This window comes from Copadichromis virginalis, linkage group LG18 (genome assembly GCF_057382275.1).
Source record: "Copadichromis virginalis isolate Kocher_CV1m ecotype Utaka linkage group LG18, C_Virginalis_male_GT1.1, whole genome shotgun sequence".
In the NCBI taxonomy this organism is placed as follows: domain Eukaryota; kingdom Metazoa; phylum Chordata; class Actinopteri; order Cichliformes; family Cichlidae; genus Copadichromis; species Copadichromis virginalis.
The window spans coordinates 17,798,966-17,825,004 of NC_140635.1; the positions used below are offsets into that span (position 1 = coordinate 17,798,966).

A 26,039-nucleotide genomic window follows, 5' to 3' on the forward strand; every position below is an offset into this window, starting at 1 on the left:
GCGAGACAAAATACAACTCCACAACATTACTAGCGCAAAAAGACAACCTTCCATTTATTTTCACTTAAACAAGAAGCTGGTTTTTATGTACATTAAAGCTTTATAAAAATGTAACAGTGCAAATGCAAATTCCTTGCTGAAAGTTTAACCAAAAGGCATTTCCAGTAGAAATGGGCTGACATATCCTGAGCATAACCATGTATAATATCCACTGAAGTTAAAAAGAGGTGCTTTGCAACATTAAACTGCAGTGTGCAGTACGCATTTTTCGGACCATAAGGTGCACGGGATTATAAGGCACATTAAGCGAAACAAAGCAGTCAGATAAATCAAACTTTATTAAACTCATTCTTCTTGCTTCCTCCACTTCTGTACCATTGATTCATTAATGTTGAATTCTCTGGCAGCTGCTCTATTCCCATGTTGTTGCAGTATATTAATGACTAACCTCGTATTGTGGATGGATTATCTCAGTTGTTCTCCTGACTGAAGTTTGGTCCATTTACAGCATCCTGCCATGCGATTGCATTTGTCTCTAACCATGAAGAACCTTCACGTTAACTTTTATAAGTGGAAAAGTGTTAGTGTTCGTCCTCCAGCTTCACTGTTTATGTTATGCTAACATAGCTGTGTCGCTAGCGATCACGTAGCACATCATTATATACCAGCTAGCCCAACTTCAGTAACCCTACAAACGTCACTGCTGTTTAGTTTCCCGTCTTCATTTATGTTGGAAGTGATAGCAGAGCTGTACGTTTGATTTTTTTCAGAAATCTCTCAGTCAGAACATGCAATATCATGCTTAGGTAACTAGCGAAACTAGCGAGCTAACTTCCGCTAGCTTCCTGCTAACTTCTAACTCCGTTAAATGTAATAACTTTTGTTTTCATGGATGCCTGGAAGTTAAACTTCATAGTTACACCTGGTAAAGCAGCAATGCTGATCGTTTTATTAAAGATGAAAGAATTTAGACAGTTTTTAACTCTAAGTGATGCTGCAGTGTTGTTTGACCTGAAGCATACGGAGTTTAGGACCCAGATTACTCCCAGATTTAAGAGCATCTTAGTCCGACAAATATGACAATAACAACGGCCGCTTGCATGTTCTGCAAAAAATGTGCTTTGTTGTGTATCTGATGGACAAACACCAAACCAGTTCCACATCACGGAAGTTGCACCATTTTTACAAACCAATTCTGGTTCATCTGTTTCACTCAACAATCGGCCATGTGCGTATGAAAACAAAGGCACTGCGCACGCGCGTTTTACTCCCATTCTATCGCGATATTTCATTTTCCTATCGTTGCCTAACATTATACCGGTATTACCGTGAACGGTATAATATGGCCCAGCCCTAACTGTGAGGTCTTTACCTTGCACTTTTTGGACACTCTAAGTTGTTCACATAAATTGCCTCTTAATTGGAAAATAAAACTAAACAGAAAACGAAATAAATAGATGTTTGTGATTTTCTCAAGAACATTTGACTTGAAGGCAAAGGGGAAAAATGGTTTGTAGTAAATCTAATAAATGATAATATAGAAAGAGGTTTTTTTGGTTGCTGATTAAAACAAACTATAAATGCTGTACTAGATACACTATATTCAAATTCAAATTTTATTTGTCACACACACACAACCATACACAGTATGACATGGGGGTGAAATGCTTGTAGCTGTACAATGCCCGACCATTAAATGACAGAAGAAAAGTTCTACAATATTTACAATTTACTACAAAAATTTACAAATTAACTTAGGAATTTACAGTAAAGAATGTGCAAATAGCAGAAGAGATTATAAAGATAAGGATTATAAATTATAGGAATTATAGGATTATAGGAAATGTGTGGTGGTGCGTGTGGTGACGTGTGTGAGAGTCCAGTCTTATAGTGACGTGTTTGGGAGAGTCCAGTCCTACACCTGGTTCAGGCCCCGAATAGCCTGGATAGCCTGGATTGCCCAAAGTATTCACTCACTCACTGTGTTCCAATCACTTCCATAGACACAGGTGTGTAAAATCAAACACCTAGGCATGCAAATTGCTTCTGCAAACATTTGTGAAAGAATGAGTCGTTCTCAAGAGCTTAGTAAATTCCAGCATAGTACCATGATAGGATGCCACCTGTGAAACAAGTCCTGTTGTGTAAATCCCTCAGTACTAAATATTCCAGTCCACAGATGTAAAGAAGTCCTGTACCTTCTACCTGTCCCCTTAAAGCCCCCGATTAATTTGGAAAATGAAGATAAAATTTGATTTGTAATTCCTTTTGTCTGAAATCAGCTACAGAATAAATTAAATCTCAGGTCATGCTAAATGAATTCAGGATCATTCTGTGATGATACTGGATATGACTGGGTCTTTTTAAAGCTTTTTAATTTTTTTGTCATTCATAGATCTTTATATATTCTTGAGTATACTGGCATCTTTAGTTCTTGTTGTAGTTAAGTGTTCACTTAAGCTTTAGTTATGTTCTCACTTCCTGTTTCATAGTTTCGCCTCTAGTGTGCTTAGACGGCGGCCCTGCGACCCGGCCCCGAGTAAGTGGAAGAAAATGGATTGACGGACAACAACCTCCCGTGGACTCAAAAGGTGATTTTTATTACAGCAAATCCATTCGAATCTCAACATCTTTCAAAGAGCAGGTTAAACATACAAAAGCTCACTTAACATGTTTTTTTTTGTTTTGTTTTTTATTAAATATGTAAAAAGCAGGTCAAGTTATTCACAAATAAAATGCAAACATGCAACACGATTTTTTGTCGGGGAATGCATAATGAGTGGGACATAAAAAAAGAAAACAAAACATTTACCATTCATTAATTATTGACAGTACATGTTTACATTCTTTTTCATTTACACAATAATATATGACTAAAGCATCATGGTGCACTGCCCAGTTCAATATTAGTAAATGCAATATTAAGAAAGGGTATACAATGTACTTACTGGAATATAGTGTAACAAATTGCTCAGTGAACTGACATCTCCCTAAGACCTGTGATAAAAAAAAAAAAATAATAAAAAATATCCCAACAGTTCCAGCGGAGGTTTACAACTTAAAACTGCTGTTTCATCATAAGACTACTCCACAATGTTTCTTCCTTCCCTATGTTTACGGTTTAAATCTCTATCACTAAAGCCACCTTGTGTGGTGGGAACAAACGCTAAGCCGAGCACACTGATTATCTGAAATCTTGTAATTTGTAATGACAGCTGTGACACAGTCATACAGTTGGGATTTAACTACATTTTATTATCCTCCTTCACGAGGATGCAATTCAGATCCTTGCACTATTCCTAAGTCTTAATAACAACAACAATAATAAATAGGGTGAGGGTCTATGGACAGATTGTCCAATACGAAGTCAAATGTCAGTGCAACATATGGAAGGAGGTTAAATAAGAGCTACTACGAGCCCTTCCAGGGCTTTGCTTATTGCATTCTTATGATTAATATTGTTGATATGAAAAAAAAAAAGAAAGAAATAAAAATAGCAGGGAGTCTAACACTTGCACTGACAGGTAGTGGTTACCTGTCTAAACTTCAGCATTTCATCACATCAACTGCAGGATTTGAATTGACTTTGCGCCCACACAGTCCTCTGATGGTCTGAGCTTGTCCGCTGGTGGAGCTCATTGCCACAAACCCGCCACAGCAGTTCACCAAAAGTCACAAGAAACATTGAACAGTGAGCAGAGGGGTACAAAAAAAACCCAAACAAAAACCTGTGATGGTGCTTCTTTCAGGAGGCTTCTTCATGTGCTCAGTTTCGGAGAGGATGAAAAATAAAAATGAGGACAAATGAAAATCCTTTAACAGTTCTCACATAGTCAAAAAAATTAAATTAAAAAAATAAAATAAAGAGAGAGTGGGGTGTAACTGCGGTGAAGGATGATGGCAGTCAGTATTCATCCTGCTCCTCCTGCTGATCGTCTGGCACCTCCTCGTGGGCTTGCTGGTCCACTTCCTGTCCGTCGCCCTCAGCTAGCTCCCCTCGTTCCTAAAAAAGAAAAGAGAGAGTTGAGGCAAGCGCATGTGACTGCACACAAACACTGAATTAAATCCACATGATTTCCTCAACAAAGAATGAGCACGATCCTGCTTGGATCAATCTAAAGGCCTGGACTGACCTGCTCATCGGAGGCGTACAGGATCTCCATTAGCCGATCGACAAACGGGGCGTTTTCCTCCCCCTGTTCCTGACAGAGCAGCTCCACCTCTCGCAGCTTGCTGAAGTAGTAGTCTCGCTCCTTCTCCACTCCTTCCAGTGCCAACTTTAGTGTGTTCACCTGCAAAAATAAATGTTCAAGCATTTCAAAACACACAAACTCTGAACAGACTCACAACGTTAAAAGATAAGCAGAGAAGAAACACAAAGCTGATTAAAACTGATCCGAATGATTCTTTCTAAGAAAACGACTCAAGATAAACTGTTTAACTGATACAAGTTGTCTTCAGTTACATGTGATTTGAGCACTAGAGCAGCTCTGAATGATTGAATGCAATCATTATATCAGTAAAGGATCTACCGATCAGTTAAGTCTTTGTCTTCTATTCACCAGTTTCTGCTTAACAAATGTACATAAAAAAAATCAAATAAAAAAATCAAATGCTGCCTGGCAGCATTTTCTGGCTTGTGGTCACTGCACAAGAGCTCCAAGCCCGCTTCTTCTTAGTTTAATCCTTGGCTTGAATCTGACATGTACTGTACCAAATTTAATGCAGCCAGCAACATTTTGGATCTCAGAGTGGAACAACTACACAATATCCACACAGCATTTAGCAGCTTTGTATGCACAGGGGTTTTTTTTTGTTTTTGTTTTTTTAAACCAACCACATACAGTGCCTTTAAAAGGCCTCAGTGCTATTTTTAATATTTGGAAACAAGTTGAATGTCTGCTAAGATTTTAAATCTCTAGTACTTTGAATCTCCAAATATGACGCGTCAGGTGTAACATTAGTCACAGCCTATTTCTATACCAGCTTTCTAAGGAACCATTAGTCTATCCACAGAGTGAGAAGTGGATTTAGGTCTGACTCCTAATTTGACACAGACTGTATATAAAAGATAGATGTAGCTCCAGATCTGAAAAGTGAAATGTACAAGTGCCTTAAATCTGCACCCTTTCTTAGCCAGCAGGGGGCGACTTTGGCCATGTTCCACAAAGCAGGTTTAACAAACTCAGTTTGAGTTTTGAGTGCCACAGAAGTTGATCACAGCTATTAGTTATTATTGAATCATTTCTGAGTATGTTCTCTCTCAGTCAAGCGTATGTGTAGCAGAAGAAAAGCCATCATCAATGGAGCTCCAATACCAGGATTCACCATGGCAACGAGTAAATGAAGAGACGACCCTCCATTTTAATCCAGTAGACGGAGGAACACGAATCAGTGTCAGTGAGGACCATGCCAGGAAGGTAGAAAACAGCAATTTTATTCTGTCATTCGCCCACACTGATTACCAACCTGATTCAGTGAAGGCCAACCAACCAATTTTACATTGGACCACAACCACGACCAAACAGTTAAAGCCTGGAGGGACAACATGCAGACAACTGAAGATAAAACTATATCTTATCAAAGAGAAAAGACAGTTTACTTACAGACCTGTAATATTAGACCCAGTAATACAAATGTGGGCAATTTGGAGTGAAAAATGTGTCAAAACTCCTGCACTTAACGACTGTACTTCAACATGAAATGACTCGTCTTTCAAATTTAGTTCCATTCAAAAATATATACATAGTAAATTCAGACTCAGTTTCACATCAACTCCAACACGATGCCAACTGTGACGGGCAGTTTTCCATTAGTGCAACTGATTATGACACATCAAATATAATTCACATTGATTAGTGGTTGTGTGTCTCTGCAGCTTCATGCAGGCTGATTTACACAGTGATCACACCACAGTAACATATGGGAGATTCAATGCAGGGGAGCTGGCTGACAGCCTGACAGAGACAGAGTCTTCAACCCTATTTATGCTCGCCGCATTGGTCACTTCTCACACCGATGTGCTGATATTGCACAGCTACGTCTGTTTCTACTCGTCACTGTGGCGCTTTTGTCTCTTTGCGATCTTCTTCAGCTGCTGTAGAAATCTTTCTCCATGAGTTCTGTACCATATGGGAATCCCTGCATACATGTGTCATATATATGCCCATATAGACAGCCTTGCCTCAAGCCTGTCAATTTTTTTAAATAGCTGAGGCTGCAATAGCTCCAAAGCTACGTAAACTGAAAAGGTGCACAGCTGGCCGAAAAAAATGCCAAAACATGCCATGCCTTACTGCAAGTGACATCACTTCTGTCATTTGGTGAGAGCAGTGAGCATAAACTGGCCCTTAGATAAACATACAATAAATTCTACAGTCTATCATTCTATGATGTTAATAAATTAGGATCCAGTTATTTGAGTCACAATAACATTGAGTAACAATTTTAAAAATGCTAGGTGACTTCCTACTTAGTTATTGCATTCAAAAGATTTTCAGAAAACTTGACCTCTGACCTTGAGGTCACTGAGATTCAAACTCATCCAAGATTTTAAATAGATACACCTGTGTTATCACTTTCAAAATCCTACATTTCCTCATTTTCAAGTTATCACATTCACAAATGGATGTCCATGCCGCCACCCGTTACGGTATTGTTATTGCCCTACCAGCCGTTTACAGCTGAAAGGTTTATAAAAGGGCGATCGTGGCTCAAGAGTTGGGCGTTCGCCTTGTAATCGGAAGGTTGCCGGTTCGAGGCCAGGCTTGGACAGTCTCGGTCGTTGTGTCCTTGGGCAAGACACTTCACCCGTTGCCTACTGGTGGTGGTCAGAGGGCCCGGTGGCGCCAGTGTCCGGCAGCCTCGCCTCAGTCAGTGCGCCCCAGGGTGGCTGTGGCTACAATGTAGCTTACCATCACCAGTGTGTGAATGTGTGTGTGAATGGGTGGATGACTGGATATGTAAAGCGCTTTGGGGTCCTTAGGGACTAGTAAAGCGCTATATAAATACAGGCCATTTACCATAAAAAATTAACATTTTTAAAAAAGCTCACAATTGAGCTGTACACAGACATACCTGCTCAGTAAGATGCGTGACTTGTGCTTCCAGTTCTTTCTCTCCTTTGGCAGGAGTTGACACGGATGTGGGGATCTTTTTGGCGGAAGAGGGTCTGGATGTTGGCGTTGAAGACTTAGGAGTAGTAGAGCTCGACCTGGATGCTCCTGCAGCGAAGAAATATTTATGAATAAAGGGTCGCTTGTCACTATATCTGAGTGTAAACTTGACAAATCAGACCCAATAATCACAGGAGCTGATATATGAGCAGGAAAAGTAACAGTCTAGCCATTTGATACCCTATACATCCAGTGCAAAGGTGTCAAAAAAAATGTGCAGATAACAGTAAGCATACATGCATGATTTATAACCTTCGTTTTGTTTTATTCATCAGTTGAATCTTACCTGCGGTAGGAGAACTGGCTGCATGGTGAGACTTCTTTGGCAGGTTGAAGATTTGCTCACCGGGATCAGGCGGGGGGATGGCATCCTGACCCTGCCTGGCTGCAACTGGGTCGTAATCTTTGCCGTCGTAATTGGCGTCAAAGAACTTCTTAAACCACTGGATGAAATCGAGATTGTCCTGAAATCTGCCTTTGACCAGTTTCTCCACAGGAATAATCTGAACAAAAAAAAAAAAAAAAAAAAAGACTGTTAAAACCCCCGAACAGTAAAGCGAGGTGAAAAAAAAAAAAAGAAAAAAGAAAAAAAAAAGTAAAAGATATTCAGGACACTCACCTTGTCCACGTTCATCCTTTTGAAGGATGCCTGCAGCAGTTTGAAATTGTGAATGTACTCGTGTTCTAGTTTAGCTTGAAACTTGACCTTCTTAAGACTGATGCAGCCAGGGAAGAGCAGATCCATGAACTGGCAATAAGCAGCTCCTAAAGAATTATTAATAATAAAAATAGTTAAGCACCACAAGAATAATTATGTATGTGGGGGGTGGGGGGGTGGGGGGGGGTGGAGAGCAGAACACTGAAAAACATGCCGTGAATAATCCTGACCACACTCTGCACCACTTAATCTCTAACAGACTGATTGTGCTACCACAGTTACAGGAAATCTTTTCTACTCGTGCAATAACTCTTTAAAATACACACGTCTGTCGGGCAGGGAATCATCTGTTCTCCCGTGTTAACAGCTTAAATAAACTCTGCAGTCAGAACACTTAAAACTGTGTACAATAAGCAACTTTATTGCACTGCACTGTTATACGGAGTCACTTGAATGTGATTTGATATTTACTGTGTTGTTACTACGTTTAGCCAGCTTTTTTTTTCTTTTCTTGGTTAAATTTGAGATATTTTACTTTGTTATAATATATTATTACCTATTATTTCATCTTTCCAGCCTGTCCTGGGTCTGTCCTGCTAGCAAGATATGTACAAAACACTTCACCTAGGAGTCATCCTAGGTGAACCACCTCAACTTGGTCAGAGGAGTAGCGGCTGTACTCAGATTTCCTCCTGAATGACCGGTTTTGTCACAGCGCATTTTATCTTATTGATCTATATACTATAAACCCATTTTCTTAAAGGCAGTGTTTAATCTTAAATTTTAGCTGCTGTAACATAAGCATTCACAAAGTTTGGAGATAAATAAAGTACATCTTATGTTATTGCACACAGTCTACGATTCTTTTTTTTTTTTATGCCTGCCTTTGTACATGTGAGGCTTTTCATGTCCAGATCCTTGACCTCATTTCTTTAAAAAGACAAATATTAATGAGCTTTCACGTTAACATGGCTCACATAACCTGAAGCTTAGTGATCCATTTGAAAAGAGGACACCAGCTCAACCTTAGGTAAAGCTCATATGAACCCAACCAGGGAGCTCATGAGAAAACCATCTAAACCAAACCACACCCTGAGAAAAAGGGGATGGGTGTGCATGTGTTTGTGTAGGCAGAGGGTGATTGAAATTGGATTACTTGGTCACAGCAGGAGAGCACACGGCAGAGTTTATTTATAGACAACTCTCTTCCAGGGAGAGGTGAACATGTTTCCACAGGTTGCTTTAACCGCCAGCTTACACCGAAAGCTATTCAGGCGAAGACCAACCACTAAAAACACCCCCCCCCCCCCCCCCCCCCCCCCATTTCAGACAGCGAGTCGGGCACAGGAGGAGGAAGGAAGAGGATGAGCTGAAGCGAGAGAGAAGAACAAGTTTTTTTTCCTTTCTTTTTAAAGGTCCGTCTGTTCTCACCTGAGGAGAGCTGCTCCACTTTCGTGTAGTTTAGGCAGAGGATATCGTTAACCCAGGCAGTAATGTCATGCCTGCTCATAGTCTCCTGGGTTATTGAGGTAGAGTATACGTTGACCGCCATCCCCCAACTGCAATAGAAAGGAAACAACACTGAAAAACAAAAGCTAGGTTGCTGTGATAGATGTCCTATTTCTTTCTGTCTCAAGTCAGTTTGTTGGTCTTCAAAAATGGGACAACTTCTTAAATAGGTTAAGATTTTAAGACATGGTGACAAGGGGCTGCTATTTACTGTGAGACGATGTATTTTTTTTTTTTTAAGTCTCCTCAGAGACTCAGCTATCTGCAGTCCCTGGGAAAGTGAAATAAGAATTGGTAATACACAAAAAACATCAATAAACAGTTTATACTAATGCAAATTCAGTTGACTATTCAATATACAATAAAACAGCCCAGCTTAAATTATTTCAAAGCACAAAGACGAGATCTAAAAATCAAATCAAATTTTAAAAAGGCCACAAAAAAAGAGCTGCTGGACAGTTAATGTTGGTTAATTAGAACAACTACTGGCCAAACAAATCCTAACTGCTTTGCTCATGTTTAGCCCAATCAGTTAAACTATACAGAATTGTATAATCTCTTAAATAAAATCTTCAGCCTGGAAAGTAAACAGTGAGACTGCATCTAGACATAGCACACGAGTTGATCTTTAGCATTTCTCCACATGCCCAGACTGACCCGCAAAGAAGCCCAGCAGCATAAAACATACTCTGAACCCCCCAATGCCACCCGACCCCTGGCTGCTACATGTCAACAATACTAATGTCCACATTATCATCCTCAGGTGTGACACACAGAGTCCAAAGCCCTCCCTAACAGTCTGTCATAGACTGTTAGGCAAACTATAACACAAAGCAGTAGAGGTGCAGATAAGATCACAGTTTGATACTGGAAATACAAGTTTGGGCTTGGAGATTGAAATCTGGCATGAATCAATGTTATCTTGGGCAAAATGATCTCTGCATGCAAGACTATCTGCTTAACAAGATAAGTCACATTAAAATAACCACACAGCAGTGGAACACGGGACAAAAGCACAGCAATAAATTCAAGAAATTACCCTGGGTTTGTGGGGGTAACTTTGTCTGCAAACTCAAAGCAGATTCAATTATCTCAGCATAAACAGTTCTTTGCTATACACTTTAAGAAACAGTCATATCTGAGCAGGGACTCTCCGCCTTTTGGTTTTAGAACTGAAAAGGCTTCTCGGATGAGAGGTGAAATGTCTTTAAGAAGTCCAGTCCCTTTATTTCCAAGCTCCTTAAAATATCTGAGCAGTTTTTTGTTTTTTTTAACCAAATCAATGACTGAGTGAGGTGATGATCTACTGTAGATACTTATAATTAGAGCTGGGCGATAGAACGATAACGATATGTATCGCGATATAACTTTTACTCGATAGAGAAATTAAGCTATCGCGATAGACTTCGCCGCTCTTGTCCTCTTAAAATAAAAAACATTTTTAAAAAAAGGTCAGCCAATCCAAACTAAGTAGCGCAGAGCCGAACCAATCACAGCCGCAGCGTCACGTCGCGTGACTTGTTACATACAGCACAAGTGCCAAGCCGCACGTGTGTTTGTTTGGGAAGCAGGCAGTGGGTAATGGAGCCAGCGCGTAATGGAGGAAATGAGTGTGCCGACTAGAAAAATCAACCGAGCGTGACCGAAGAGAAAACAGATGACGGTTCCAATGCCGGAGAGATTGTCGAACGGAAGAGCCATAGAAGTTCCGTAGTGTGAAGGTATTTCGGCTATTTCAAGTCTGACAAAAAACCGAGTAGCGTGCACTGTAAATTGCACGCTACTCGGCACGAAAGCAAGTCTGGAAATACAATAAACTGGTGCATGCGTCACACTGTGCGCCACGTTATTGTTTCGGTGAAATGAATTTCTACAATACTGTTAATTCTACTCTGCAGTGTTTAAATGCTTACATATACACACAGTTACTGTCCGTCCACACATACGACTCGGGTCTGCTTCTATGCCCCAGCTTTGTTTACTTTTTCCCACCGAGGCTTCTAGACTTCTGATTGGCCAACATTTCTGCACGGTTAGGAGTCTAGCGCCACCTGCTGCTTTGGCATGTTCATAGCAGCGTTTTCCTTCATTTCTGCCTTTGTGTGTGGACGGGATTATTTTTTAAAACGAAAACGGAAAATCTCCGTTTTCAAAAATACCCGTGTACGTGTGGACGTAGCCTCAGTCTCTGACTGGAAGCGCTAATTCGTCATTCGGCTTTTGTCAGACTAAAGTAACTGTTAAAACTGTTTGAAAAGCTCAGCTATACAACAAGGAGAGATTGAGAATTTCCTTTTAGTTCTCAGTTTATTTGATATTGACAAAAGTTTGTTTTACAGAAGAACAGACAAAACTAACTAAGATTTATTTTTAGAATTAATATTTTGTTTCTAAGTGGAATTGACAATTTAGTCTGTTTCGTTTGTTCTATTTTGAAACTTAAATGCTTTAGCGGCTGCCTTTTGTGTAGTTTGCAATATTTGCCTTTATTTATCTGAAAAAGTCTCATGTTCCTTAAGTACATCTACCCTGTTGAACTTATTATGGGAAATAAATATTTAAATCAAAACAAGCTGCTGATTATTTCACATTTTACTTGTGAGCAACGGCACATTTAAATCTTACAAATATAGTTATTTGGCTTATATCGTGATAGATATCGTTATCGCCTGAAATGAAAAAAACATATCGTGATATGAAAAAATCTCATATCGCCCAGCTCTACTTATAATACATTGCAGGATGAAAAAGGGATCTTTTGATTTGACTTTTCCTGCACAGCGGAGCAGACAGAAGCTGTTGCAAAGGCTGATTAGATTTGATCGAATTGCAAAACTGTGACTTTGGAGGCCTCAGGGCACCTGCTCTACTTGCAGTATGCATACTGAAAGCATGCAATGTGCCAAAGATACATCAGTAAACTCAAACTTTGACCCTTAAGCTACACATTTAAAAGAAGTCAACAAAACAGTTATTTCTTCCTAATTCATTTGTTAACTCTTAGCGTGAGATATTGTGGAAGGAAAGTCTGCACATGAGTGGACATCCCACCTGAGAATATCTGAAATATGAAAAAATATTCAGAGAATTGCAACAGAGCATCATAATAATGGAAATGAGCTCTTTAAAACACAATCAGTAATATATAAAACATGCAAATATGTCATTGCACATATTACTGCAGCTTTATAATGTTCCTGTGCAAGGAGCAAAGCTGTGCAATGAATTAAAAAAAAGAAAAACTAAATTCAACTACAATATTGACTTCCAACAGCAAGGAAAGCAAGATAAAGCATTTATTTTCTCACTGACTGCTGTTTTTGCCTTGAGGCCTTCTCTAAAACCCACAATCTCACTTCTCCAAAGGCTGTTCGCAGGTCTACAATCCTCAATGCAAGAAGTCGAGCTGATCTCAATACTGATTCTAATTTTTACAACATTTCACAGACAAGAACAGCTGCATTAAAAGAAACACCCATCTGGTGGTTTTATAACCGCGATAATATGGTGCCAAAGCATCCCCCTCAAACAGACACCAGGATATGCAGCATAATAATAACCCCAACCATTCAGCGTTAAAGTTGGGTTATCAGACCACTGCAGCAGCAGCAGAGCCTCGGCTCTAGGAAGGAAACTGGGCCAGCCCCTCTCCATGTCAACAAAGCGGATGTATGCGCCGCTTAGCATGCTTTGTTAGCCTTGCAGGGATAGCCTGCCGACACCAGGGCTGGGCATGATGCTTCAATTCAATAAGAAGAAACCGGGCTTGTGCGGCAAGTCTTAGTAGAGGGTCTCCCCCTTACAGACACCCACAGTACAACATCACCCAGACACATATTAATGGCGACAGTGGGGGGGATTCAGTAGCTGCGGAGTGTCAAGTCACGATGGGAATATTCTAGCAGCAGCAGCAGGAGGAGGAACAGGAGGAGCTGTCTGTGTAGTCCTGTCATCTGACAAGCTGGACCCACTCCTCCAAAAAACGTGCCTGTACCATTGCGCACCACCAAATACAATAAAACAGTTGACAGCGTTACATGCTAGTCCCAGCAGTGGTTTCGGGTGCTACTGGAGAAGCAGGGGGAGGGTTTAAGCTAACTTAAGAGCGATTTACGACACAGTGTCGGGTACAGAGGGCTAACATGACAGGGGAGTGTGATTGGTGAGTGGGGGGAAAAAGCGGATGGGTGCAGGGAGGAAAACGCCGAAGAAGAGGAGGAGGCCGGATTGCGGGTTTTTTTTGGGGGGGTCTGCAGCGGTGTGATTTTCTTTTCCTGACATTAAACCAAATGCGACATTTCACTGGTTTACCTGTAGGCGCGCTCTCCTCGCACTGTATTTTTCCTGTAAGGAATGATGTTGGTTCCGTTGTCCTGGACGATGTCGTTGTTATTCTCTCCATTTGGGGAAAGGGCTTGGGTGGGACCGGGCATTTGGGTCTCTAAAATGTTGAACAGAAACTCTGTTCTCTCTCTGGCCGAGGGGGGACGAGGGAAAAAAAGCAAGAGGAACGATGCAAAATGCTAAGAAAGTGCCGCACCTCCGGGGCTCTCTCTCCTTCTGTCTGCTTATTCCTCACAAATCTCTGCCCTAATGACGTTGCTGCTCCCTGTACCACGTGACTCGCGGGGTTGGCTGCCTGTTTTCCCTATGGTGGGCTATTTCAGTACACCAAAATTTCATTGATTACTTGAGTGCTGAAAAGTATCGCCGGGGAGGTCAGATCGATGTGTGATGCTCGTCGCTTTTTGAGGTGCGGCGAGGGGATTTATTAAAAGAAGGGAAAAAAACAACAACAAAAAAAACTCAGAGGCGACAACCAATCAGCTAAAAAGAAGGGATGGGAATAAAGGGAAGACGCAGCACATCCACTTCACCTTAATTAGATCATCAGATAGCTGATTGGTATTAAAGCAGATGTAGGCAAACGATACCCAGTAGTGTTGGTGATGAAATCATGTCCATTCATGGTGTGTGATAAAATGCTGTTTTGATTACTAACTGAATTTCAGTCAGAAGTTTACACACGCTCATCATGGGCATGAATATCAGGTTAACTTTTAATGATTTCTTTGAGTTGTTCTTTTTCCAGGGTGGAAATACTGTACAGCATACATTTTTAAAAAATATGGTAGTGGTAGCATTATGTTCTGGGGCATCATGTCTAGTGGTACTGGTATTAGGGGTGGGGGGGAAAAATCGATACTGTGTAGTATCGTGATATTTTGTTTGCTAATAATGTATCGATACAGGGACAGCAGAAATTGATATTTTGTTACAAAAATGGTTTTTGTGCTCAGAGCATGTTGACCCTTTTTCTGAGCAAGAATCCTGACATTCCTTCACTGTCCAAATGTGTTTAACTTTTTTTTTGCCAGCAATAAACATGACAGTTTACTTATTTTAATTTAAGATATGTTTTATCTTAATTAAGTTTAAAACTTTTTTTTATTTAATGTAAATTTATATTTTGTTTTAATTTACTTTCAAATTCTTCAGTTGCTGAATGGGCTGCATAGTTTTCATAAATTGCATAGTTTAGAATAGCTATAATTGTACCAGATGGTTGCATTCAGTTAAGTTGGACTAGACTGTAATACAAACCGTTCACTTTGTCAACAATAAAACTGACTGAAATGAGAGAAAGACTGAGTGCCAGACTTTGATATTAGATAAAATGAATATTGATAAAGTTTAACTTTATGTACAGAATCTGAATATTGCAAAATTTTTTTTTTTTTTAAAAATCGCAATAATATCGTATCGTGCGTTAAGTATTGTGATAATATCGTATCATGGGATGTATGGTGATTCCCACCTCTAACTGGTATATTGCACAAAGTGGACAGAATAATGAAGGAAGACTATCTCCAAATTGTACAACTTCACCTAAAATAGACTCGAATAGACTTCCAAAACCCAAACCTCAATGCCATTGAAAATTTATGGACTACGCTTAAAGCTAGGTCTGTGCCACGAAACCAACAACTCTACCGATTCTCGTAAGAAGTGTTCAAATATCCAGCCAGAGTTATGTCAGAAGTTTGTTGATGACTACCAAAAGAGTCTGGTTGAAGAGCAACTTGCTAAGAGACATATAACCAAATTTTAGTGGGGGTGCATGAATATTTTTGAGGGTCTGCGGATTAGAGTAAATCCAAAATAAGTTCAAACCAGTTCACAAAATTTAGTTTTTTAAAAGTCATTTAAGATTAATGGTTTACAACAATTCCACCCTGGAAAAAGAACAGCTCAAATGAATCTTTAAAAGCTACAAATTAGCATAACCCTCATGACCATGATGCATGTATGCAAACTATCGATCTAATCAACATCAATTACTCGGCATCATCACCAGTAAATCAACCGAGAACAAGAATCCATTTTATTTTACTTTTTAAATGATCCGAGGAATCTACTTATAATCACAAAATGTCCAATCAGTAAAATAAAATAAAAAATATCACCATTATTTGGGATGTACCAATTGTGAAGCTAATGTGAAAATCAAAATTATGTCATTGACGATAGTCATTTCACCTTTGTTCCAGAGAAACAAAGCAATCCATCCATGTTCTAAACCGCTAACCTAATTTGGGGTCACAGGGGGGCTGGAGTCCAACGTAGTGGTCATACAGTGAAAGCCAGGGTATTTTATTATTTTAAATGTAATTTTAATTATCATCTTGTTTTTTAATTTTTATCTTTATTTTATTTTATTTTTTACTTATTCAATGTATCATTTCTGGCATGTCAAGTGTACACCACTTCGTGTTCAGCTGGGAGTTGTTCTGAAAGTGCTATATAAATAAATTGCTTCCTTGCTTATACTTTTCTAGCTCTTTAGTACATTTTTTTAAATCATTTAGCCATCAAAAACTGATATGACACAAAATATAAACACACCACTTCAATCACTGATACAAGCCACAAGGACAAATACTGGCCTTTATATATCAGTGCATTATAACCATTACCCAAAATGCAAGTGGTGTCTTCAAATGTCATGAAATCTAATGTAAATGTAAATGTAAAGCCTTTAAAACTGTTATTTCATATTATTTTTGATTTGATTGCCTGACACAAAAGGGGAAATGAATAACAAACAAGACTATATGAACAAATATGATAAATCAGCATCAACCATAATTTGAGAATAGGTCCATTCCCAATTTCAACATTTACAGATTAATTTTCTGTTCAACAGCAAACCAATTAATCAGTCTATAATTCAGCTGTAACATACGTTAAAATGTATAAAATGTGTGTAATAAATGTAATTATAAACCACATGAACATCATAAATCAGTATGCACGGGTCTGTGGTTTAAGCGCAAACAACAGTCCTGTGGTTGCTAAGCTCTCTTCTGTTTGTGTTACCAATGTGTTGGTGTTAAACTGCTTTGTTTTGTGTTGCTTTTATCACTGCTGGGCAACCACAGTGAAATGGGACACAGAAATAAGGTCTAAAAAGTGAGCTCTATATATTTTAAACACAAGTGTGAGTCACTCTCTATTGGTTTTAGTTGTTGTACAACGCTTTGTAACTTTTATGTCTGTAAAAGGCATTACATAAATAAATGTAACTAATACAAATATCTCATTTGTATTGATTTTAAAAATGAATTTCTTTTTCACACTATAAGAATAATGATTTGTGCAAATAGCCCAGCATTAAACTGATAATATCAAAATAGAATCAGTCCAGCCTGTTATGGTTAGTAATCAAGAATGCAATAGTACACATGACGGTATTTAACAGGGATGATGAAAAGCTTTATAATAGCAGGGGACTACGCTACCTGCTGAAAACAGTTAAGCAAAGATGCAGGGATTTTATGCACAAACTATGTTCAAAGGACAAAGATGAAGCATTTCTGCTCTTCTGTTCTATTGCCTTGATTTCTTTCCTACTGTTTCTTATATTTTCTCTGCCACTCCTTTATTTAGAAGACCCAATTGCTATTTGAGTCTGAGGACAGGCCTTTACAGTTTACATATAAACTTAAACGGTGATGGTGCAAGAAATACAGGTACAGATTTTGAGGTCTATCCTACAATCTATTCACCACCATCATTGGTCCAAAGGTAAACTCACACCTGAGGTGACTGGACTTTTTCATGTCAGCATGTTTTTGGCCTGCAATGTAAGGGAGCAACTTCCGTTAAACATTAGCAGGGCTTATTTACTGGAATTTGATCCTCAAGTCAACACTCACTCTGATGCAGGGGCCAACAATTTTCTGTCAAAATCAACAATACTGCTTCTAATGTCAAATACTCACAATTCAGAGTCAACAGTCTTTGTGCTCAGCTGAAACTCTTAAATAGAACTCTGGTGCCACCATCAGGCCAAAGCTGAGGTCACAGTTATAAATCAATAAATTTAACTCTAGATGAATGTTTTAAAAATGGAAAACGATATATATAGTCCAGTTTTATTCACTTCTTGTCTTTTGATAATACAATTTTCAGTATAAATATAAGGACTTTCTTTTTTAATTGCCCCATATGTACACTCACAGGCCACTACATTAGGTACACCTACTACTCATTAACATAAATTTCTAATCAGATCATTACACAGCAGCAGCTCGATGCATTTAGGCATGCAGACAGGGTCATGGCGACCTGCTGAATTTCAAAAAGTTGAGAATGGGAAGGAAAGGCAGTGTAATCAACTTTGAATTTAATATGGTTGCTCGTACCAGACAGGCAGGTCGGAGTATTTCAGAAACTGCTGATCTACTGGGATCCCAACATAACAGTCTCTAGAGTTTATAGACTAAATAAATGGTCAGAAAAAGAAAAGCTCATTGTCTGAAAATGCCTCAGTGATGCCAGAGATCACAGGAGAATGGTCAGACTCAAAAAGGCAAACTGAGGTTACAATTCAGTCACCAAAATGGGACAACAGAAGATTGGAAAAATGTTGCCTAGTCTGATGAGTTTCAATTTCTGTTGCTACATTTAGATGGTAGGGTCAGACCATAGAGCCATCCAGCATTGCATCAGTGGTTTAACCCGTTTTTGGGATATTGTCGTGGCACACTTTGGGCTCCTGAGTACCAACTGAGGATTGTTTAAATCCCACAGCCTGCTTCAGTACTGCTGCTGACCCCGTCCATCCCTGTATGACCACAGTGTACCAATCTTCTAATGGCTGCTTCCAACAGATAACATACTATGTCACAAAGCTCAAACCCATTAGTTTTGAAAGCAAAAGGAGATCCAATCCTGTACTAGCATGGTGCAAGTGGCCAGTGAATATACAGAGTTTTATTAACTTAGTTATGAAATGATATAGGACAACAGCTTTTAACATTTTTTGTATCCAAGACATACCAAAGGGCAAGTCAAAGTTTAAAAAGAACACTTGTGCTTACATGTGCAGAAAATAGTCATCTGTTCTCTATCATCTGAAATTTCATTAGTTCTTTTTTTCATTATACTGCCAGGTGATGAAAGCACTTTTGAATATAACACCTATCTTTCTTGCTCCACTAGCAAACAGCTTTAATACAATCAAAACAACAACAACAACAACAACAACAACAACAACAATAAAACAAATCAGTTTTCTGTTTCTGGTTCAATTTTTTTTCTTTTATGTCATCTGCTGAAGGCTGTGGACATCAGCTTTTCCAGTTTGTATTTTACAGACATACACAGCCAATACAGTTGTTTATATGTAAAAAAAAATCCATCTCTGTTGGAGAAGCAGCTGAGGCATTGAAGGCTGTACTACCCAGGGGGTGCAGTCAGTTTGTTAGCTTGGAAAGCACCCGCTAACTCTTCCCAAACAAATGACAGAAATGTCACTTGCTGAAGGATGTGTACATTTCTGGTCCAGAACACAGGACAGGTAGGTCTTACAGCAGTTTCTCCTGACAGTTTTATTGCTTTAGGTGTATGTTGTTTTCTCCTTCTGTGATCAGTTTTTACCCCCCTACAAATGTCCACATCAGTATAAATCAGGGCCTTCAACATGTCAAAATTCCATGCATTACTTTTTGTACACTCACAACAGTAATTATACGGCTTCAACATTTGGACAACAATGCAAAAGAGCTTTAATCTGAAGCTGCAGATTCCTATATGATTTAACTGTGAAGTTGCTCCCATAATTTACACTATGAGTCTTATTTTTTTCCATTTGAATCACTCAGATGGAGGTAACAGAAATAAATCAAGGCAGTGAACAGTATGCATAATATTAATCTCTAATTTAACTTGGGAATCTTGTGCGGTCACCCTGAAAGACATTCCCTCTTCTTCTTCTGTAAGGGTGTCAAACATCCAGCACAAGGAACACCCAAGGGTCCAAATTGTGAAATAAATGTAAAGAAGTCATCGATACTTCCAATTAGTCATTAAAGAGTACAAAACAGTTCATGACTATGTCATGGCAGTAAACTAAGTGTGGAAAGCTGAGTTTGCTCTTATTTTTCATAAAGACTGAGGCTGCACTTCATTATTTGTTAATTTACTGAATATATTTGGTGTGAGGTTTTTTGTTTTTTTTTTTAAATGAGATATTAAGAACTAAGCCCACATTGCTAGTAGTTGGTTTTACTGGGCTCAGCTCATTTGAGAGCAAACTCAAATGCAAGCAGCCCGCAAAACTGAAATGAATTTGACACCACTGCTCTGCTGGGTCAAAAGTAGTCTTTGTGTAGTAGTCTACACAAATTCCTGCAGAGCTGAACACAAGGCATAACCAAGACTAATCTCATTAATGACTGAATTGCAGACACTTCCACTGACAGCCACAGGCATGCAATGCTACTTTTCCACTATGGTAATGCTAGAAGCCCTTTCAGACTGACAAGTGACAGCCATACCGTAGCACGCTGGGCACAACACAAGCACAGAGGTCTGCTTTGTGTCTGGCAGCAGCACACAGTGAAAGCATGTCATGGTCAAACTTCAGGGAAGGCATGAAAACAGGAAAGTGTGCTCGTCCCAGTGGCCAGAAACTGTACCCCCACCATACCGTGTCACTGCAAGGTGGGTGGGTTAATGTCAACTCTAGGCTGTCACAGGAATAAACTTATCACTTCCCAATCTGAAGGGCTTGAAGAGGTGGAGCATGCATAGCTTTTTCTAAATATATGGTCAGGTTGTAAAGCCCTAAGAATGAAATATAAACACACACATCCTCTGGGTCTATTACTGCTTACTTCAACTGCAGAGGGATGTTCCTCCGTGCTGCACTTGACAAAAAGAAATTGAAATAAAGAACAGAAATTTTCTTAAATGTGTACAGTATCATCGCAATCTGAGGCAGGTAGCTGATGCTTACCACTACATTACAAAACAACAAAAAAACAACACACTTATAGTTATTGACTGAAATAAAAAGTAGAGTAGATCCATTAACATGAACGCCTATTAGATGCTAAAACACTGTATGGTAGGTTATAAAAACAAAAAAGGAGCAGGAACAGGGAAGCGTAAAGTGCACATCTTTTCTAATTCACACAGGATCAAAGTATATATACAGGCTCACAAATATTCACTCACTCAAATCTTTTCATAAGTGGTACTGAAGGTTGTTGATGGCTACCAAAAGCATCTGGTTTAGATGCTTTTGCTAAGAGACATTTAAACAAATCATTAGTGTGGGTGTACATATATATGTTTGAGGCTGATTGCCATGATATTCCTGCCCATGATGAGTGTATGTAAACTTCTGACCAAAACTGTGGATAAGTAACAGCGACATTGCTTGATTAAGTCATGGCAGTGGGACAGTAGAAATAAAAGGTTTGTGAGCTTTGCTAGATTGTTTTGGCTCAATTTTAAAGGACCCAATCATGAGGTGAACACAGTCATCCCTTTACAAAAAGCATCAGCATGTTTGGACTAAAATATCCAATGCTGGAGTTTTCCAACTAAAAGTGTGTCAGAAGCTTTTTTCAAAACGGTCTCTTTAAGCTGTGTGGATGCGAGACAGATTAGGAAAAATTACATGTTTTGAAAACTAAAGCATAGTTTTTAGTATGGATGTACCCTAACACTAAAATGAAAATATATACATCAATCAAATGATGTGTCACATAATGTAATCTTGAGAAACAGCAATCTTATATAATCCCTTGAAATAGTTTTAAATGGGGTAAGATAGAGCTGGGCGATAGAACGATAACGATATGTATCGCGATATAACTTTTAGTCGATAGAGAAATTAAGCTTTCGCGATAGACCTCGCCGCTCTTGTCCTCAAAAAAAAAAAAAAAAAAAAAAGGTCAGCCAATCCAAATTAAGTAGCGCGGAGCCGAACCAATCACAGCCGCAGCGTCACGTCGCGTGACTTGTTACCGTATAGCACAAGTGCCAAGCCGCACGTGTGTTTGTTTGGGAAGCAGCCAGCGGGTAATGGAGGAAATGAGTGTGCCGACTAGAAAAATCAACCGAGCCTGACCGAAGAGAAAACAGATGATGGTTCCAATGCCGGAGAGATTGTCGAACGGAAGAGCCAAAGAAGTTCCGTAGTGTGAAGGTATTTCGGCTATTTCAAGTCTGACAAAAAAACAGAGTAGCGTGCACTGTAAATTGTGCCGAAAGCAAGTCTGGAAATACAATGAACTGGTGCATGCGTCACACTGTGCGCCACGTTATTGTTTCGGTGAAATGAATTTCTACAATACTGTTAATTCTACTCTGCAGTGTTTAAATGCTTACATATACACACAGTTACTGTCCGTCCACACACACGACTCGGTTCTGCTTCTATGCCCCAGCTTTGTTTACTTTTTCCCACCGAGGCTTCTAGACTTCTGATTGGCCAACATTTCTGCACGGTTAGGAGTCTAGCGCCACCTGCTGCTTTGGCATGTTCATAGCAGCGTTTTCCTTCATTTCTGCCTTTACGAGTGAACGGGATTATTTTTTAAAACGAAAACGGAAAATCTCCGTTTTCAAAAATACCCGTGTACGTGTGGACGTAGCCTCAGTCTCTGACTGGAAGCGCTAATTCGTCATTCGGCTTTTGTCAGACTAAAGTAACTGTTAAAACTGTTTGAAAAGCTAAGCTATACAACAAGGAGAGATTGAGAATTTCCTTTTAGTTCTCAGTTTATTTGATATTGACAAAAGTTAGTCAGTTTTGTCTGTTATTCTGTAAAACAAACTAAGATTTATTTTTAGAATTAATATTTTGTTTCTAAGTGGAATTGACAATTTAGTAGTCTGTTACGTTTGTTCTATTTTGAAACTTAAACGCTTTAGCGGCTGCCTTTTGTGTAGTTTGCAATATTTGCCTTTATCTATCTGAAAAAGTCTCATGTTCCTTAAGTACATCTACCCTGTTGAACTTATTATGGGAAATAAATATTTAAATAAAAACAAGCTGCTGATTATTTCACATTTTACTTGTGAGCAACGGCATATTTAAATCTTACAAATATAGTTATTTGGCTTATATCGTGATAGATATCGTTATCGCCTGAAATGAAAAAAACATATCGTGATATGAAAAAATCTCATATCGCCCAGCTCTAGGGTAAGACAAGGAATACTGAGAATGGAAATATGGTGACCATTTAACATTCATTCATGGAATTTTAGGAGTACAACTATAAGTTAACTCATAAGTTTTACTAACCTAATAATATGTTAGTTGAGTCAGACTTGAGTAAGACTATGAGTAAAAATGCATTTAGGCTGCAAATTCTTTATCTTTATTCAGTTTATTTATATGACAAGAAATTAATGAGAAATCCAAAAGGGTATAGGTTAAAGGTGAGACTTTTGGAACACCTAAAATCAGCAAAAAAGGAACATTTTAAAAAGAATCGCAACTAAATAAGAAAAAGAAATAAATCGCTCATGTCAAATCCAGCTACAGATGAACTCTCAGTACTTAAAGCATCTTCACACTAAACTGGATAATCATCATCATACATCGTCATTTGTGTTTGTTATCCCTCATTTTAAACAGCTTCTGGATATTAAGTGGTAATTGTGGATTGCATGCTTTGTACATCATTTAAACTATGTTATAGTCTACTAAATCTTTGAATTTCTGTGTATTTAATTGAATAAATAATGGATTTACTGACTAGTCATAGAGTTTGTTATCATTCATATGGCTTTTTTTAGTAGTAAAAAGACTGCTCGCCTTGTGTTTCCCCACATTCCTACACAGTACGTCATATATAGAGCAATAAGTGAATCTTTTTTTTTTTTTAAACATAAGTCTTTAAGTGTAAGGGAGCAGCCAGACAGCCGAGAGCTTTTTTTGTCTTGTGAATGCTGCTTGCTGAGGGTTTTGTAAGGGTGGGGTAGCATGTCAGCCCACATCTGGAAGATGATGCTCTTACAGTAAGTGTTGCTATACGTTAGCCTGCAATGAGTCAACACTGGGCTGTGAAGCATCAGGCAGAGTTGTGCTTGCCCTTTTCCCACTAAGAGCTAACCAACCTTTGGTAGAGGATCCCAAATGCACCTCTGTTAATCCGAGCTGCAGGTTGTAGAGGTTATGATCTCCAGAAAAACGGGTTAGGATGATATTAAGGGAGAAAAACCCTGTTAGACTGCGAGGAGTCTTTTCCTAAGACCTGAGAGATTGTTAACCCGCTACTTTAGAAAGAAAGTTTTCCTTTGGCATTTAGAAAGGGCATTATCTGCACCCAAGACAAAAGGCGACACTCGTCTATGGTGACCCCTTCTTCATTTCTTCTGTCCCTTCTTTTAGCTGTGGTTGCTGAAGAGGGAAAACACCAAACAGTGCCCCTCTTTTCTGAGATTTTTTAAGCGCCTCCACCGCCACCGAGCAGCTAGCTGCTGCACCAAGTCTCGTAAATGAAGCTAACTCAACTTTGTATTAGAAATGACAGACTGCCTGGAAAAGCAAGCTAATGCTATCAAACAGACTTTTACGAAGGTAGACGTGACTTATAAATACAGTATTACATCTTCTCCGGCTAACCGTCAAGTTACAGTTGGCTAATATTTTCTCCTGCCATTACTTTGACAGTGCTGTGACAGCCGACGTATGTCCTGAACCCGGGCAACATCACGGTACAAAACAGCGACCGCCGCTTAAATACGTTCATATTTCTGCATTGATTTTCGCCGTTGCACGTTTCAATTCAAATTCCACAGTGAAAATTTTCAGTAAAAGCAAATCTCACTCACCAGTGAACTCCGATCCGCAGGTTACAAGGTGTTAAAAAAAAGGCTGTTTTCCGGCTGAGTCACCCCACCCTCAAACGCCCATTCTCGTAAGACGGTGAACTGCGAGCGGAGAGCTGAATGGACAGCGTCTCATCGCTCTTTCTGCTGATTGGTGCGTCGCCGACCTCTGTCATGATATTGACCAATCGAGTTGTGATGCGTTGATCGTTCACAACAATCAGACAGCTTTCTGTCCTGTCGCCTCGTGTCACTTCACTTTTACTCCAGGAAAATGCAAATCGTCCATCTGAAGATGCACGCAGCTGAACACCACCGTTTATAAAATAAATATGTAAAATAATACGAATGAAAGACCTCAATGCACTCTATGTACATACATTTCGGTGTTTGTTTGTTTTGTTGTTGTTTTACAGTGTATAATGACCATTTGTATATAACATAGTGTTTTGGCATCTATGTACACTATTCTTGTTATTTATTTTTCGATTTTTATTTTTCTAATATAACTAATTCATTTTTCTTCCTGACCCTTGTAATAAATTAATGTTCCCAGTGTGGGATTAATAAAGTCTATGTTTATGTCTAAATCCTGGAAAACATGTGTATATAGTCAGGCATACTGAGTGATACAATGATGGGTTTTTTTTCTCTTTTCTTTTTTTTTTGCACTGAAGAAAATGGTATTGCTGCTGATATGAGACAGTGGATGCATTTGGCTGATTAATTAATTTCCAAATAATAACTACAGGGGTTTAATCAAGCAAAATTTCCATATATTGTCTGTTTTCAGCACTTGAAATGTAAGACTGGCTGAATTATTTAAACTGAGTATCTGCATATTCTGAGCTGTTGTTCCCTCTTGTACACGCTAGTGTATTGAAAAACCCAGAATGTGATTAAAGTGTAGACTTTCAGCTGTAATTCGAGGTACTTAACAAACATTTTGCATTTACTGTTTATGCTTTTTCAGTGGCTCATAAATAATTGGGCAACTGACTAGCAAGCAGTTTCATGACCAGGTGGGGCCTTATGTATATCTGTGTGAAAAATTCAAATAAACCTTTCACACAGTTGGCAAAAACTGTAGCAATGGCTAAATTTGATACATGTCTAAAAACAAGGAATGCACTGACTGACTGTCAGTAACACCAAAATGTCCCCCACAAAACACAAAGACAACCAAAAGGGATGATGGCAGAATTATTTCCATGAAAAACAGCTTCACAACACCTAAACAAGACAAGAACGCACTCTGTGGAGGCAGGTGTATTGTCCACGACCACAATGAATGGATGCATTCAAGAATGGAAATGCAAATGATTTACAGCAATGTGCAAACTACTGGTTACACTCACTTATCATAGAACATCCAAAAGAGCCTAAAGCTGAAAATCAGTTCATTATCTTGAGCATACCACATCATATATCAAATATGGTGGAGGAAGTGTTATGGTATGGGCATGTATAGCTGCCAGTGGAACAGGGTCACCAGCATTTATTGATGATAGAAGAAGTAGGATGAATTGTAAGGTTAACAGGGCTGTACTCCCTGG

At 39.0% G+C, this 26,039-nt stretch overlaps 1 protein-coding gene across 3 annotated transcripts; it reads right to left on the reverse strand.

Annotated features, from left to right (window-relative positions):
• Positions 1-2,574: 2,574 nt before the first annotated feature.
• mapre2 (microtubule-associated protein, RP/EB family, member 2) lies at positions 2,575-24,570 on the reverse strand. 3 transcript variants are annotated; one of them, XM_085438716.1, is made up of 8 exons: positions 24,487-24,548; positions 20,526-20,553; positions 9,265-9,392; positions 7,795-7,940; positions 7,462-7,678; positions 7,078-7,223; positions 4,134-4,292; positions 2,575-4,003 (listed from the first exon to the last, which is right to left on the reverse strand). In XM_085438716.1, exons 3-8 carry the CDS (start codon positions 9,383-9,385, stop codon positions 3,905-3,907), a joined length of 888 nt encoding a protein of 295 aa, XP_085294842.1. In that variant the 5' UTR covers positions 9,386-9,392; positions 20,526-20,553; positions 24,487-24,548; the 3' UTR covers positions 2,575-3,904. The 3 variants fall into 3 exon arrangements, with proteins under 3 accessions (XP_085294842.1, XP_085294841.1, XP_085294840.1); XM_085438715.1 differs by lacking the exon at positions 20,526-20,553 and having other exon boundaries at positions 24,487-24,570; XM_085438714.1 differs by lacking the exons at positions 20,526-20,553; positions 24,487-24,548 and adding an exon at positions 13,654-13,956.
• Positions 24,571-26,039: the final 1,469 nt, after the last annotated feature.

What these genes read in the sequence shown, in the direction of transcription:
- mapre2 (XM_085438714.1), bottom strand. Translation starts at nt 13,775, where the DNA reads ATGCCCGGTCCCACCCAAGCCCTTTCCCCAAATGGAGAGAATAACAAC. An exon ending in AGTGGAGCAGCTCTCCTCAG is followed by an intron (nt 7,941 to 9,264) that starts GTGAGAACAGAC and finishes ATAATTCTTTAG; the next exon opens with GAGCTGCTTATTGCCAGTTC. An exon ending in TCACGCATCTTACTGAGCAG is followed by an intron (nt 4,293 to 7,077) that starts GTATGTCTGTGT and finishes TTATTTTTGCAG; the next exon opens with GTGAACACACTAAAGTTGGC.